Below are 16,531 nucleotides of genomic sequence, written 5' to 3' on the forward strand. Positions count from 1 at the left end.
TCATTTCTTCTTAACCTTTATCAAGAGGCCAGTTACTCTCAGTAAGTAATGTTTGTTTTGTGACAGTTTTGGAAATATTTCCTTCACAAATTAAACAAAATGGGATGTTAAGCTTTGATTTCAAACAAAAAAGATCTTTTAACATAAATTTCAAGTATAATTCTAAACATTATATTTTAAGATCAACGGCTATTTTTATTTCTTCAATGACAAATAGGTAGGCTTTAGTTACATGCCTAGTCTTCCAGTAAACAAAATTCCATTGGACTGAAGAGTTATGGTCATGGACAATGGGAGGACAAGATTAATGGCTAAAGAAATGAAGCAAGGCAAAAAGATTCTTCTTTATTAAAGTAGCTGTGGCATTTTTGGTCCCCCAGTACTGAATCATTTCAAGGGCTGATGGCCAATTAATTACAATCTTTATCAAGAGACCTTATTTACTATTTAAAATTTTTTTAAAAAATGGAGTGAAACGTCATCTTTCACTAGTGAAAATATATCCCATGTATACGATTTTGGTATTTTTTAAATATATGATATTTTGCATAGTAATACGAAAAGGGTCAGTAATTATCAGTTTCTATATGAATGTAATCAGTCTCATGTAAGCAGATGGACAAATGTATGGAAACAATCAAGCTATCATACATACATTAAAAAAAAATTATTAACGCTTTTCCAAACAGTTAACTTAGTCCCCTATTTTGACAACTGATACTAGTCAGTTTCCTAATGTGAATGAAAGCAAAGCATCTCAGGTCTGCAAAATAAAAATGTAAATTAAAACTTCTCTGAAAAAGTGATACTAATGAATAAGCATAATTGTGTTGTTCCAAAAAAAAAAAAAAAAAAACCAAAACCTCTCAATCCTCAATTTTTATTTGGGCCTTCTGCCATGTGCAGAGATTGTTCTAGCCTTGTGTCTGGTACTTGCTGGGATAGTCTCTAGCTTCTCCTTGACCCTACCTTGGATAAGTCAGTTAAGACAATGGATGGATTGATGGATGTTTTCTCAGATTCTATTTTGAACTATTATTACTTCAGTTTAAACTCTACCTTTTATGTAAAGCATAGCATATTACACTATACAATCATTTCTTTAAGATAAACAGCGAAGATATTGTACACTTAAAGGGATATTATTATTACTAAACCACAAAACAGTTTATTTTATCATTTAAGTATGTATGCACACAGATACTTAGAAGTAAAAAAAGTAACATTTTTTAATTTTAATCATCACTTCAACTTAAATCAATAACGCTTTTTACTTGTGAAACATGAGCATTTTATTTCTGCTGCACCTAGTTCACACCAAGAGCACTGTAACTGTCTGTTATATATGATGCTACACAGTTATAGGTTTAATAATTGTGGTTTGTATCTATTCAACTGTGTGCACTGGTCAAAGACAATGGAAAGTAGAAGGACAGGAGGGACAATAAAATATCCACATTAAACCTAAATAATGGTCATTAAGATGGCATCTGTATTTATTTAGGTAACTCTTTTTTGTAAGTTTTAAACTTCTTCCATACATGTCAGACAGTTAAAAGTTTGCAATGTGAAAAGTTATAGTTGGGCTGCATGGGGTTGGGGTGCTTTCTGCCACATATTCTTCCCTTTTTAAATAATCTACTGGAACGGAATGGCTTCTCTTAAATGTAAAAGAGTCATCATTTATTAAACCTTTTATCCATCTATTATCAGACTCACTTGAATAGGCTTCAATGTTGAAATCCTGTGAAATTAATGTCAGAATTTATTAGTAAAATCTTAGGAGACCTCATTAAGGGAAACCTGGAAATTAAATAAGCACATTGCAAGCAAACATCCTCTATGGGCTTTTATCATCAACCGAAATGCATTTAATGGAAATTAAAAAAAATATTAAATATTAATACCAGACAGAAGACACTTTGATCTACATCTAATGTCCATATTTCGGATTTTTGCCGTGGTCTTATGTTTACGGCTAATTTGAGGGTTACCACTGAAGGGCACACACCCAACACTTACAACATGCATGAGGAGGTGGAAGAAGTTTAAAAGGCTCCTTCCCAATATTGTTAAACTCTAATAAAGAGTCCGATCAAGGACTGGAACAGAGAATATGAATGGACAGGCAGAACTCAAGATTGTATGCTAATTTGTCATAAACAAGACATAAGAAAAAATTTTGCTAAGGTCTTACAAATGTGTAATGATTATTATGATTGATATGCATATAACTGGTCTTATGAAAATCCACTGTTCTGTGATCCGTGGTTGCTGAGAGTATGACTGTTGTATCATCCTTTTTTCTGTTTTGTATTAAGTTTATTATTAATTCTGCTATCCCCCATTATATTTTCTTTTTTTCCCCTCTTTTTTATTTACTATCTTATCACAATCTTTACCTTGTCTGTGTCCAACTTTCTGTACTGTTCCATCAATCACCTCTTTAAATTCACAATATTTATTTAATAATACTATGTAATTATATTGGCATCATATGGCAGAGGATAGAAACTTGGAAGTGTTTCATCTTGGCCTTGTGTGGGGAGACAAGATGGGGCAGCGATAGAGAAAGAAGGACATGAAGAGAAAGACATTCAGATCTTATTCAGGTGTTATTGCACTCCAGGTGATGCATCATTCACTCCAGCCATGCAGGTTAATAATATATTCCAGCTTTCTTTAACCTACATTGTGCTTGATTCAACTGTCATTAGATATAGACTTTGGAGACCACTGTATGTGGCCACTAGGGGGCATATAATAGCTTTAAACCCCAGATACAACTGAAGCACTACAGTCTTGGGTTCAAATAAAGGTTATTTTTATTCACAAATGGACCTTAACAGAATTCTTTAGCTCAGTTCAGGACAGCGCATAATAACAAACGATTACTCTTTTCTTTTCCTTCCAGATCTCCCAAGCATCCCTTGTCCACCCTCCTCCCAATTCCAACTCCCCAAATGAGATAAGGTGGTGACTATTATGCAGGACCTTAAAATGCTTCTGATGTCTGGACACTACATGGAGAAAGCACCTCCAGGTCTGAAGGAAACCCCACAAAGTAGGAACAACCATTCCCTGCAGCTCCCACTGGTGGCACCCATGGAACACAGCAGGGTTTCTCCACAGGATGACAGTTCCAGGAAAGCTTCCACCTAGTGTATTATGTGAGCAAACTGCTCTGGAAAGCTGCCCATCCACTATACTGGTTAGGTAATGGCATGGGGTTCATCCTGAGCAGATGCCATCTATCATAGTAGATTTTATGTACACAACCTTTGAATAATTACAGTTCATATATAATTTTCAAATTACATACTATTTTTTTCTACATGCAAGACAAAAATTTTGACAATTGTTTAATCTAGTTGGGCAGGTTCCTTCTGAAAATTTCTGGCAATGATGAACAATATACTGGTAGTATTTCCAGACTCCATGTATTTTTATAATTTCACCCCAGATAATTCTTTTCAAAACTTTAATACTGGAATACAAGTTAGCTATCCACAAGGAATATTATTTTTCAATTGTTCCAAAACCCAGCATATTTCAATAAAACATCACACCCATCAGAAACAGTCATCCAAACTATTAACAGTATAATAAAATACTGGCTTTGGTTGGTCAAATGTTTTAGGAATATCTCTCAACTAGAGATACTTCCAGTTGTTTCCAACCTGTCTGTGACTGTGAAAACCTGCTGCTTTCTTTTAGCTGGCTTGTTCTCCAAGTGGGTGATTCCAGTTGGCCACCCCCAAACCTCCCACCTATCACCTGTTCAACTAATGCTCAACTAGGAAAATGGACTCCACTTAATAATTTATAATTTCTAATAGATCTTGCCAGCATATTGTTACAGAAGCTGTACATGTTACATAAAATACTGTACACTTTAGAGAAAGAACTGAAAGACATATACAGGAGAGAGAGGAAGAGAGAAGGAGGAAGACAAAGGATGTCAAAGTCCATGAAGCAATTAAAGCTAAGGAGGTACAAAGGTGAGGATCTGATGGAATAAATTTATTTTGTAGTATGGTTCTACTTTGCAGTTCCAGTCGGCAGGCAACATGAGAGATAGCAGACAATTTCTTTTTTCAGTATTAGAAGGAAACTCATACCACTTGTCTTATTTTAAAATTACAAGACGGCTGTAATGATGATATTCCAGTACCTCTTGTGACAAAACTGATAAATGTTCTATTTAGTAACTCGGTCACTAATAAACTGATCAGCCAACTGCATAAAAATAATGATAGCATTCAACTACAATCAATAGTTAAACATCTGCCACATTTCTAATTTGTTGAGGTTTAATTCTAAAACTTACATAAATGTTTTTATTATTACTATAGCTTTGGGTGCCATCATCCATAAATTTAAATTATGGAGCAGGCTACTGTTTTCCAAAGATTCTTGTATAGACTTGAGCTTGGTTCCAGTTCTGTATATAACCCATTCTTCAGTAAGACTGTGGTATATGACAAGGAAATTTTGAAACATTGTGCTTTTTTAAAAACACTTTTCTTTGACCAGTTTAGTCTTGTGGAAAACAGACTTAACAGTTGTACTCAGCCAGAAATGAAGTGTAAAGGCTCATTTATTCACTTTTGCACTGGGCCTACTGCATAAGTACACCGTAGTCCATGCTGCCTGGTGCGTACCTCCTCAAAAATGTGAAGCATTGACCTAGACATACACAGACTCAAACACACTTCTGTTTTTCTTCTGTTTTAGAAGTCTGTGAATTTATAAAAAAGTGGAAAAATATCTGGAACAAATAAGTTTGCCTATGGAAGAAATTCTGTAACAAGAGGAATGGTAATCCCAGAGGGTAAAAACTGCCTGCATTTTAATGGATCATTCTATTTCTTGTGTATAACGAGCACCACCAACTAATATTTAGGCATGTCCCTGCACTGCGGAGCAATGCAGAAGTTTAAACTGCTTTTGCCGGCATATCCTATGTGCATAGCTACAGCGTAGGCTCGACGCAGAATAATAAATTAGCCCTAAGCCCCTCCTGATGAGTGGTCTGACAACAGTGTTAAAGGAGAACTTAAACTTCGACTGATAATAAAATACATACATGAATATCAAAGACGCAGGAAGCAGGTGTGGTACACAGCATAAAACAGTGCAAAAAAAACAAAAAAAAAAAACCCAAAACGATGATTAACAAAATCAGCAATTCAACAAATTAGCACAGATTGTCACATTTAAGTTTGTATGAGCAGAAAAATATCTTTTGCTTGTATATGATGTAATCAATGCACAAGTAGCACCTTCTTTAGGATTCCTGCTTGCAATGTGAAGACACCTTGAGTCAAGCAGTCAGCATGGTTCTGATTTCTAGTGTTACTGGAAAGCGGCAATATCTGACACTTGCCCATCTCAAACGTTCTGTGTATTGCAGGCATCAGTGTATTCATGTTCTATTTAGTTAAGACAAATCAAAGGAAATGCTTCCATAATGGGAAAAAAGCAAGTTACACGAAAAATGTACACTTAATACTGGACAGTATTAGAAACAGTATTACCATGTTATTTGTAAACTTACCAACTGCTCTATACGCTCATATTTAAGGAACTGTGGAAAGTTTACTTTTACTGGCTCCACTGTAAAATTCATTTTACCATCCACAATGTTCTGTAGATCTCTCAGGCAACAGCGGAAATGCTCATAAGCCTCACAAGATATATCCATGCGTCTTAGAGTAAAATTTAGCCTGCATAGAGATAAAGGCAAGGTACAAAATCAACAAAACCTTTATTCTAAAAGTGTTTTGTAAGATATTTCATACCTCAGGCTTCAAACTAATAGCCAGCACTATGTTCTTTTATATGACTTAAATTACTTAGTTTTAAAACTTTAAAATGTGCAATATTTCAGAGAAATTAAAATTAAAAATACAGTTGGCTAAACAATTTTTGAAATTCATACCTTTTCTCTATAGCAATATAAAACGTGCTGGGATGCCTTAGGTTGCTCATTATTCGGTACGCGGTCCTAAAAAAGGCATCTGTGAGGTCATCATCATAGCACACTGAAAGGAGAAGGCAAAAGATAGTAGTTCAACATAGGATCTGTAAAGAACAAATGTCCTCCAACCCAAAATGTTTACTTTTCAAATAAACTAGAGAAAAGGTCTAAACTATGAAAGATTAAGGAAAGCTCATCAGATTAATTAAGCAGTGATATGTTTGTGTATGGTTTTTACCAAACATACGAGTTCAGTGTTTAAAATGCTTTGCTTTTTAGGTGACAATTTTCTATTCAGTAAATATTCCGTCATTTCACATATTTCAGTGTAATGTAATAGCTAAAATATGCCATGGTCAATCTTTATTTTACTTAAATTATTTATTGAATTTTTTAAAATGATCAATTATGCCATTTCACAATATTAAACTGGAATTAAAAGAATTTGTGGGTCATTTCTACACAATCTGAAAAGTTATCTTACCACTTAGAATAACTGGATGTTTAATTTTTGTGATGTACATTACATGGCCAAATGTATGTGAATATCCTTCCAAATCATCGAGTTAAGGTGTTTTCAGCCACACCCATTGTAAACAGATGCATAAAATCAAGCGCATTTCCATACCATCTCCACTGACAAAAAGAATGGGTCATACAAAAGAACTCAACTGACTTTAAACGTCATTTGATTATTAGGTTGTCACCTTTGTCACAAGTCAGTATGTGAAATTTCTACTATGCTAGCTCTGCCCTGGTCAAGTGAAAGCTCCATTATTGTGAAGTGGAAATGCCGAGGAGCAAAACAGTTTAGCCACGAAGTGTTAGACCATGGAAACTCACAGAGCAAGGCCTCTAAGTTTTAGCATGGAAAATTTCACCAACCCTCTTTTGCACTTTGGAACTTTATTGTGAGTGATGCCTCTGGAAGCAGCATCAGAACAAGAATTGTGTGTCAGGAGCTTCATAAATTGGGTTTCCATGGCCGAGCAGCTGCACACAAGCCTAAAGTCACAATTCACAAAGATACGCAATGGCTAGAGTGGTGTAAAGTATGCTGTCACTGAACACTGGAGCAGTAGAAACCTGTTCTCGGAAGTGATGAACCATGCTTCACGGACAATGACAATCTGAAAAACACAACTAGGTGTGAAGGATGCCAGGAGAATACTACCTTCTGGATTGTGCCTACTGTAAAGTTTGGTGGAGGAGGGATAATGGTCTAGGGCTTTTTGTCAAGTTCTAGTAGAGGGTACTGTTAATTTGGAGCAACAGTTTGGAGATGGGCATTTTCTGTTCCAGCATGACTGTGTGACTGTGCATCTATGCACAAAGCCAAAAATCTGGTCGGACGTAAGTGTCTTCAACCCTACTGAACACCTTTGGGATGAACTGGAACACCGATTGTCTACCAGGTCTTCTCGTACAACATTAGTGCCTGACCTCACAAATGCTCTTTTGGCTGAATGGGCACAAATCTTTACAGACACACTCCAAATTCATGTGGCAAGGCTTCTCAGATGAATGGAGGCTGTTACAGCTGCACATGTGGTGCAACTCCATATTAATGTAAATCAAATGGGATTATAATACATTACATTTATTTATCTAGCACCATTCTCATGCTCTATCCAACAGGCTCATACTGGTATGATGGTCAGATGTTCACAAACCTTTGGCCAATATATATTTTCTGAAGAATAGTATGTACATTAATTATAATCAATGTACATTATTATGTATTTAATCCAAGCTTACTTTAATTTCACATAGAATGCTGTTTAACTGTGGAATAAAAAACTTAAAAATGACAAAAAAATGTTAAGAATATAAGAACGATGGGCAGAAAACATATATCTAGCTATTTTTTAACTTTAGTTCAATTCAGTTTATTTTTTATAGTGCACTTTACTGAATGTAGGCAAAAATAAGTGTTCATGTTGAGGGAATTGTTACATTGGGCTGACAGTAAGGAAAAGCTGAATGTGAAAGAGAGGACAGAGGAGAAGTTTGATAAACACATCTCTATCACCTAAAAAATTCCTCTGTATTAAATTATCACTTGAGTTTAATTGCAAACAAGAGGCTTACCATATTTGCAAATTATTTCATGTTAGAAATTCCTGGAAAATCTTTAGTAAACATTGCCTAGTATTTCAGTTATAGTGACCAACTCACTCACTTATTTAGGTCACATATACATATATACATTGTGGAAAACAGCCCGGACACAGACAGGTAGACATCGTTTAAGTCACCACACATGCTTTATTTACAATGTCCTACTATATACAGTGCACACACAGCCCACTTCACCCCAAAGTCCAGGCCTTCTTCCACAATGCCTTTTCCTCTGGTCTGCCTCCACTCCTCTCCCGACTCCAGCCATCGAATGGAGGGAGGTGGCCCCTTTTATGCTCACCCGGACGAGCTCCAGGTGCCTCCCGATAACCTTCCACTGGCCCACCCAGGTGTGGCGGAAGTGCCAGCTGTGCACCCAGAAGTGACCCCAGGCGGTGACCACAGGCCCCTGTAGGGTTCACCTTCCAAGCTCTGTTCCCGTGGTCCCCATACTATCCAGAGCGGCTGCCCTCTCATGGTCCGGAGGAGGTGGTTTAGTTCCTCTTCCGGTCCTTCTGGGCGTCCCAGCTGGGTACCACCCCCAGCCACTTGCCACAATATATATACAGGATAGATAGATAGATAGATAGATAGATAGATAGATGTGAAAGGCACTACAGTATATAATAGATAGATACACACACACACACATATATATTTACATTTGTGTTATTTAAACCTCTAATACTTTAATATAATGGCTATTATACTAAGCCTGGTGCTTTTTAGAATTTCAGAACTTTTTTTTTTTTTTTTAAATATTTACGTGACCAAGATTTAGACTGGCATACTTGCCTGCCCCTGTACAATATGCTACTATTGACAGACAATCTGATTATTTCACTGTTCAAATAGTGTGTTTCAAAGAAAGAACAATTCTGATTCAAGTCAGTTGTCTGTGCTGATGTGCAGACATTACTGTTTTTTCTTGTTGCCACTAGAATTCACAGAAATAAGCTCAAAACACTCTTTTAAAAATACACTAATCTGAAATTTGACCAGGCAGTGGTTTAATTATATTTTCAGGTGCACCGTCTTATTCAAACTTCTACCAGAGTTCAGCACAGATCCAGGATGTAACCCTCCTATCTCCAGTACAGGTTTAGCTGTCACAGTGCCCACTATACTGTACATGTCCACAGTAACATAAAATCAAAAACAACACCCACCTCCTACTGTTTAATGAGTACAATCTTTACTGATGGCCGCTGTAATTAGGCATATTACTTAGTGATTAGATGTGCAATTACAAAGAAAACAACCATAAACTGTAGGATGCAAGTGCATACTGAACATCATCAAATTAGACATAATTTGTCAAAATGCAAGGCTTCCTATTCCTTCATCTACTAAATATCTCTTCAATTCTGAACCGACCTTTCCCATCTCAAAAGCTTAATGTGCATAGCTTCACCTTTATTATATCCCTAGATATTACATTTTCTTCTGTGTTCTCTCTATGCCAAACATTAACAAGACACTATCATCTTTAAAATGCTTCTGCAATTGGTATATCTGCCCTGAGCTAGTTACACTTCTCCAACATTTTGTCCGTTTTTTCAGATTATCTCCGAGGCTCTTCTGACATTTAAAACTCTTATCTCAATCCTGCCAGAACAGCCATCAATGTTTACTTCATATATACACTATGTTGCATCATCAGTACATGCAGATACATTTTGTTAATTTTTGACTTTTCAAATGGATTATATAGCAAGAGGTCTTCTTTTTTTTTTTAACTTACTAGCATAATAATTTAACTCCTTAAGAAACTGTCTATTGTATACCTTATAATATAAGGCTTATATGTTAATCTAGGTTGTGTATGGCAGTGTTCATTTTGAAGTAAACAGATATTTTAAAGGATATTTCTATTCCTCAGTTATCTAGGATTAAAAATAGGTTTCTGCTTTTTCTTCTAGCTATCTCAACAATCTTTGTTCTTATACACTTTGTTTTAAGTTGCTACGCTATCTGACCTCAGAAACTTTATTACCTGCAAATATTTAAAGAAAAGCCAAGCAAAATGACCCCTTTTATTGGCTAACTAAAAAGATTACAATATGCAAGCTTTCAAGGCAACTCGGGCCCCTTCTTTAGGCAAGATACTAGTGTGTGGAATGTCAGTTTGTATAAAACAGATGGTTGTTAAATAAATAGTTAAGAATTATCTTGTGGTGTTGCTCACATTTTAAAGTACTACATAAATTAAATTCTGCTTTAGATTAAACATTTTTTTTCTGTGGACTGCTTACATTTTGGCAGCTAAGTATTAGAAATCTTTAAAACAACAGCACTAGTAAACCATGTTTAGGACACTCCTTTCCAAAATCTACTTGGGTTACAAAAGTATTAAAATCCAGATTTATTATTAAGTTTATTTACGTAAACTGAAAATTAGTAAATTTGCATTGTTTTATATATACCCAAAGGAAAAGTATGTACACCCAATGAAATATATATTTTTTTCCTTTAACATGAGTGGACATGTCAAGGGTGGCACAGTGGTAGTGCTGCTGCCTCGCAGTAGGTAGACTGAAGTTTGTATCCTGGGTACTTTTTTTTGTGGAGTTTACATTGTCTCCTAATGTCTGTGCATGTTGGTGCACAGGTTTCCTCCCACATTCCAAAGACATGCAGGTCAGATGAATAAGTGATGGTAAATTGGCTCCTGATGTGTGTGTGTGTGTGTGTATTTATTCACTCTGCCCAGGGATTGTTCCTGACTTGCACCCAATGTTTGCTGGGAGAGGCTCTGATTTCCCATGGCTCTCCTCTAGACAAGATGGCTTGTAAGATGTTGGATGGACATGTCAAGATTTGATCCTCTTTTAAACAGTATCTATAGATATAACAAACATCATATCACATTTACATTTTGTAGTCCATTGCATAATTTAAATAAACATAAATGTAAATTTTGCATGTGGAAAAAGTAAGTCCACCCCTACATTTATCACTACCTCAAATACCTAAAATTATAACCAGGTTAAAACCTCAATAGAGGGGATCTTGCGTGACCCTTTCTTATTTAAATCTCAGATGTTTAGTTTGGTTTGCTCTTTGTTGCTGAAGTGTATGTTCTCAAGAAAAGTCAAGATCAAAGGAGTTCTCTGAGGCCTTCAAAAAGAATGTTATAGATGCATATGTGACCGGCGAGAGACTTAAAATAATCAAAGATTTGGAAATCAATCATTCCACTCTCTGGAAGTTCGTCTATAAATGGAGTACATTTCAAACAAATGCCCACTTGCACCAGCCAGGGCACCCTAAAAGCAAAATGCAAGATGCTGAAAGAAGCCACTAGGAACCCTATAATTTCATCATGGGATCTACAGGTACCTCTTACAACTGTTGCCATAGTACATGAGTCTACCATTAGAAAGAGGCTGCACAAATTAGATCTACATGGAAGGTGTGTCAGTAGGAACATTTTGCTATTCAGAATGTACATCAGGGCAAGACTAAAGTTAGTGCATGAACTCCAAAGCAGTGGGCCTGGACTTTGAGAACAATGTCCTCTGGATAGATAAGGCAAAGATAAGAGTTATCTGGCCACAGTTCCAAAAGTCATTTTTGGTGAAAACCAAAGACGGCATATGTGGGGAAGAACCTGATACGAAGTGTAAAGCATAGTGGTGGAAATGTTATGGTTTAGGGCTGCTTTGCTACATCAATGCCTGGGCAGGTCACCATCACAGAATCCAATGTAAATTATTCATTGTAGCAGAGGGTTATCAAGGGTAATGTGAGTCCATCTGTCAGAAGATCAAAGCAACATGACAATGACTCTAAACATACCAGTAAAACCATGAAAAATGGCTGAAAAGAAGAGTACTGTATGGAGTTTTCTGGAATGGCCAAGTCAAATCACTGATCTGAATGTCATAAACCTCTTGTGGGGGACTTGAAATGGACTGTGTATGAAAGATACCCCTCAAATGTTACAGAATAGTAAAACACTATATGGAGGAGTGGGATATACTGTACCTTTTACCAGTCAAATCTGCCAGACAGTTCTAGAAAATGCAGACATAAGGGTGTGACACCAATTATTATAGCTAACGATGGACTTTTCCACAGACAGAAGTGTCATATCTGTTAATTTTCATTTAATAAGTTACTGAAATGTCAAACGTTCATTTTTGATTTCCAAATACATCACCTTATCTAAAGGTACTGTTTAAATGAAGTTCATATCTTGATATGTTCACGTATGTTAAAAAAAATAAAACCCTTCAAAAGCCCTAACCCACACCTTATCACATGACTGTTCATAAATTAAAGCATACATTAATTACATTATATTTTAGCTGCTGATTATTTTAGTTAAACTACTTCCGACCAGAATGAGTAAACAGCTATTTGTGATTAAAAAAACATTTCAGCTTCAAATTTTATTTTTCACATGTACACAGCACACTGGCATTCTTAATTGTTTATAATATATACTTTTTTTAAACATACAAGTGCCACATTTATTTAGTAACTAATGCACATAACTAAGAAAGTACATTGGAAGCAAGTTTACTTGAGTTTTATCAGATAATCAGGGACTTCAAATTCTAGGTTAATGTCAATTATTTTATCATCTCATATGAACTTCAGTTATCTAAGAACACCAAACTATATTTTAAAAAATACCAAGTGTTATGTAAATTTACCATCTGCAGAAATTAAAGAAGTTGTAGTGTCATGGAGATCTGCAACCTCATTTTCAGCCCAACTGAATTCTTTCTGTGTACCTAAAACAAATCAGTTGAAACCTGGATTAGTACATGGTGTTCAATATTTGAGATTTAAAGCTTAAGGAAAAAAATATGTTAACATATGAGTTGCCATGTTATACAGTAAGCACTCTCTGTATAAGTTCAAGTCAAAAAACAAATTGGGATACTACAAAAACGTTTTTAAATTAAAATTAATTTTGTTGACCCAGTTTATTCAGAGAATTATGAATAAAAGGATGCTCACTTTTCTTCATATTCTAAAATAGTATTAACATAAGATTCTGAAACCCATGTAATTCAATCATGTTATCTCAAAATAGTAAACAAAAAATCAAAAGAACACATGCAAATTGAGTCTCTTGCTCCAATAAACCAAGAAAAACACACAGTTTAGATTTTACAGTAATTACCAAGCCACATTAAAGAAATTAACCGAATAAGCAAAACAAAAAAAAATCATTACCAATGGAAAAATCGTCTCTCAGCCAGTCCAGTTCACGTACTTTAACCTGTCCTCCTATCGGCAAAGCAAACAGAAAGTTAGTATCTAACAAATGTTGGCTAATATTATTAGATAATTAGATATCTGATAACCAGATAAACAATTATTACTCAAGTGGACTGTTATTTTTTTGATGCCAATTCAAGAAATTACTAAATCACACTAACTATCCTCTTATACACGGCAGGGATGAAATTTATTGAACATTGAAAATTAACCTTGAGATAAAAGAAAATGATTCCAGTGGGTGGTAGTTTTTTTTTTTTTTTAATTCCCTTACATGCTTACAAAACAGATAATCCTGCATGGCTTTTTGTGATAACTTCTCTTATGGTACTTTATGGAAAGAAAAACAAAACAGAATCTGTTTTTTAATATGTGTGAATTGAACATAGGAATAAAATGTTAAGCAGAGTGGTATGCTAATTCATGTCATGTTAAATACTAAAAATATAACTTAAAAGCAAAATATGATTTAAAAAACAGAAGCAAAATGAACCATAATAAGAAAAAAAAAATGAGAAAGTCTCTTAGCAAGCAGTGAATGCAAACCAGTTTGGTGCATCTATTTAGTTCTGCTCTATATTTAGTCACAGCCACAGTATACTTCAGAATTGCAAAAAGCTTTCTACTTGAATATAGCACTTACAGAAAAGTAGGCTACAGTTTATATTATTGCTCTTATCAACATTCCCATGACCTATAAAAGAAACAAAAAACAAATACAAAAAAAAAAATCTGAAGATGATTTAATGTCCATGATTATGTTAAGTATGAACAGACTTGGCTAGTTTGTTGTCTGACTAATCTCTTTAATCTTATTCCTGCAGATAATGGAAAGGAGGACCCCCAGAAAAAACCTAATCAGATTCCTCTCTTTTCCTCCCATATCCTGTGGTAGCCTGCTTACTTACAACAGCATGAATGTGAGTCAGAAACAGTACAAACAGTACAAATACCCTTTTTGTATTTTAAAATTTTAAAACTGAAGTGCAAAAACTGAGTCAACTGATGTTTTCGTAAAATATACTGGCAGATTTTAGGAAGAAACTCTAGGAGATAACACTGCATCAATATTTACTTTTTTAAATAACTATTAATTAAAAAAAAAAAAAACAAAGCACAAAGATAATTTTTGAAAAGTTTAAAGTGTGAACTTGAAATATTTAAAAGCACAGTGCCTGCTACAATTAAAGCCTTCAGTCTTATGTAGTTTCTGCCATGTAAAAAGTGTATTTGCAATCAAAACCTAGTATTTTGATCACCTCTTGATAATTTATATGGGAAAGTAAAAAAAAAAAAAAAAAAAAATATATATATATATATATATATATATATATATATATATATATATATATATAATAAGCCTGTAATGTTTAACACAAATATATTTTCAATAAACTGAATTTTTAAACATAAGAGCAATACTGTAATTAACTAAGATGTAAAGGAGACTCAGGTAGAGACATTTTGTGGCCAGCAGTGGGAGCTGCCAATGCAGAACTGGGTTACTCAAGACCCAGGAAAAAAAATTGGAGAAGACCTAGTACTGTATTTAGCTTCTCCATTATAATCAGCCTGGCACTTACCAGGGTAAATAAATGGCTATTGGGACTAGGCTATAGAACACCTGGTGCCAACAGAAAGAGTTCTACTTGTATAGCACCACGGCTTTAAGAGGACACCTGGGATTGTAGAAGGGATTACTACAGGCTACCCTGAAGTGATGATGAACCATGGCCAAAAAAGGCTCCTCTGGCGTCATGGTCAATGAGGCAACAGCGGACAAAAGATCGACTGATTGGTGGAAGTAAATCCAGAGTAGTTAAGAATATGGAGATATGAAATGTGAGCAGGAGTGACACACTGATACTGTTAGTAAGTGGACTGGCTACCCCATGGGGTAGTCAAGGTCTACCGGTCTTTAGGTTGCTTTAAGGGCATAGGTGTTGCTTATGTTACAGGAAGCCAAAATAACAACAAAAAAAGGTAAGAATAATTATACCAAGAAAATAAGACAGTTTTTGGATGTTTCCCCACAGTCAACAATGAATTTTGAATATAGATAGATAGATAGATAGATAGATAGATAGATAGATAGATAGATAGATAGATAGATAGATAGATAGATAGATACTTTATTAATCCCAAGGGGAAATTCACAAATATTCACAAATATTGCAGAATATTCTAGATAAGCTCACCACTCCACTTTGCCTATGCCACCAGGAACAGAATTTTTATTTTAGTAACAATTTAAAAATCAACTTGAAGTTAACACCTGTTAAGTAGTACATATTCCAGGTCTATACAGCAGGACTGTGAAATTATCACTTATAAAAGGTGAAGTGTGCATCAACAATATGCAAAGGTGCTAACCTTATTGAGTAGCATTTTACAATGTGTTATAGCTATGCATTATATTATGGTATTGTGTGTAGCTTTCAATTTGATAATGGGCTTGTGTAAAAAACAAGACTTGTTTTGTTCTAAAGGATTTTACATACCCATTGGCTCCAAGAGATGCTTGTTTAAAGAAACATTCCTCTTACACATACTCAGCAAATCAAGGCCGACATCTGAAAAGTAAAATTTATTGTAAATATATTGCATAAAATAAATAATACCTGTAATCAATTGGCACAAATATGAACAGAAAAATGGTATGCTCTTCTTCAAACCCATAAATAAATACTGTCTGATAGGCACTAGAAAAAAAAAGGCCCATGCAGGAATATTTGTAATAAAGGGTTCTGGTTCAACAAAAATGCATTTTAAAATACATTATGTTAACACTTAAATGGGACTGCCCTGAGTGGATATCTAAAGTATGAGCTCAAGGACTGTCTTAATAAACTATTCCAACATTAACAGTTTTAAACTATTGTAAAAAAAGAACTTTACTTAAGGGAAAATTTGAATTTAAATGTAAGTTTTTTAGTTTAAGATATGTACAATTATTTTTTTAATTGCTCTGTTGTAATCACAGTGATAACATATTACATTATTTAGCTTCATGGACTGCTTAAAATCAAAACTCCAAATCTCAAATAGGCAGCTGTATTTGCTCATACATTCCTTAGCCCCAGTAATAAGCATCTATCAATATCACCAAGCTAAAAGGATTGGTTCGAAATCATCGTTACCACTAATACCACCAACACTGGTTTAAGTGCCATTTTCTGGATTTACCCA

The 16,531-nt window shown here is 34.9% G+C and overlaps 1 protein-coding gene across 3 annotated transcripts in view; it reads right to left on the minus strand.

Moving 5' to 3' along the window:
• Window positions 1-16,531, minus strand: part of mettl22 (methyltransferase like 22) — a 45,544-nt gene that overhangs the window by 4,298 nt on the left and 24,715 nt on the right. For all 3 annotated transcript variants that reach the window (XM_039774565.1, XM_039774563.1, XM_039774564.1), the window contains 5 exons: window positions 15,844-15,915; window positions 13,298-13,351; window positions 12,769-12,849; window positions 5,945-6,047; window positions 5,561-5,729 (listed from right to left, as the gene is read on the minus strand). In XM_039774565.1, the coding sequence (XP_039630499.1) occupies window positions 5,561-5,729; window positions 5,945-6,047; window positions 12,769-12,849; window positions 13,298-13,351; window positions 15,844-15,915 (479 nt within the window). The remainder of the gene's footprint in view (window positions 1-5,560; window positions 5,730-5,944; window positions 6,048-12,768; window positions 12,850-13,297; window positions 13,352-15,843; window positions 15,916-16,531) is intronic.

This window comes from Polypterus senegalus, chromosome 13 (genome assembly GCF_016835505.1).
Source record: "Polypterus senegalus isolate Bchr_013 chromosome 13, ASM1683550v1, whole genome shotgun sequence".
Taxonomy (NCBI): domain Eukaryota; kingdom Metazoa; phylum Chordata; class Cladistia; order Polypteriformes; family Polypteridae; genus Polypterus; species Polypterus senegalus.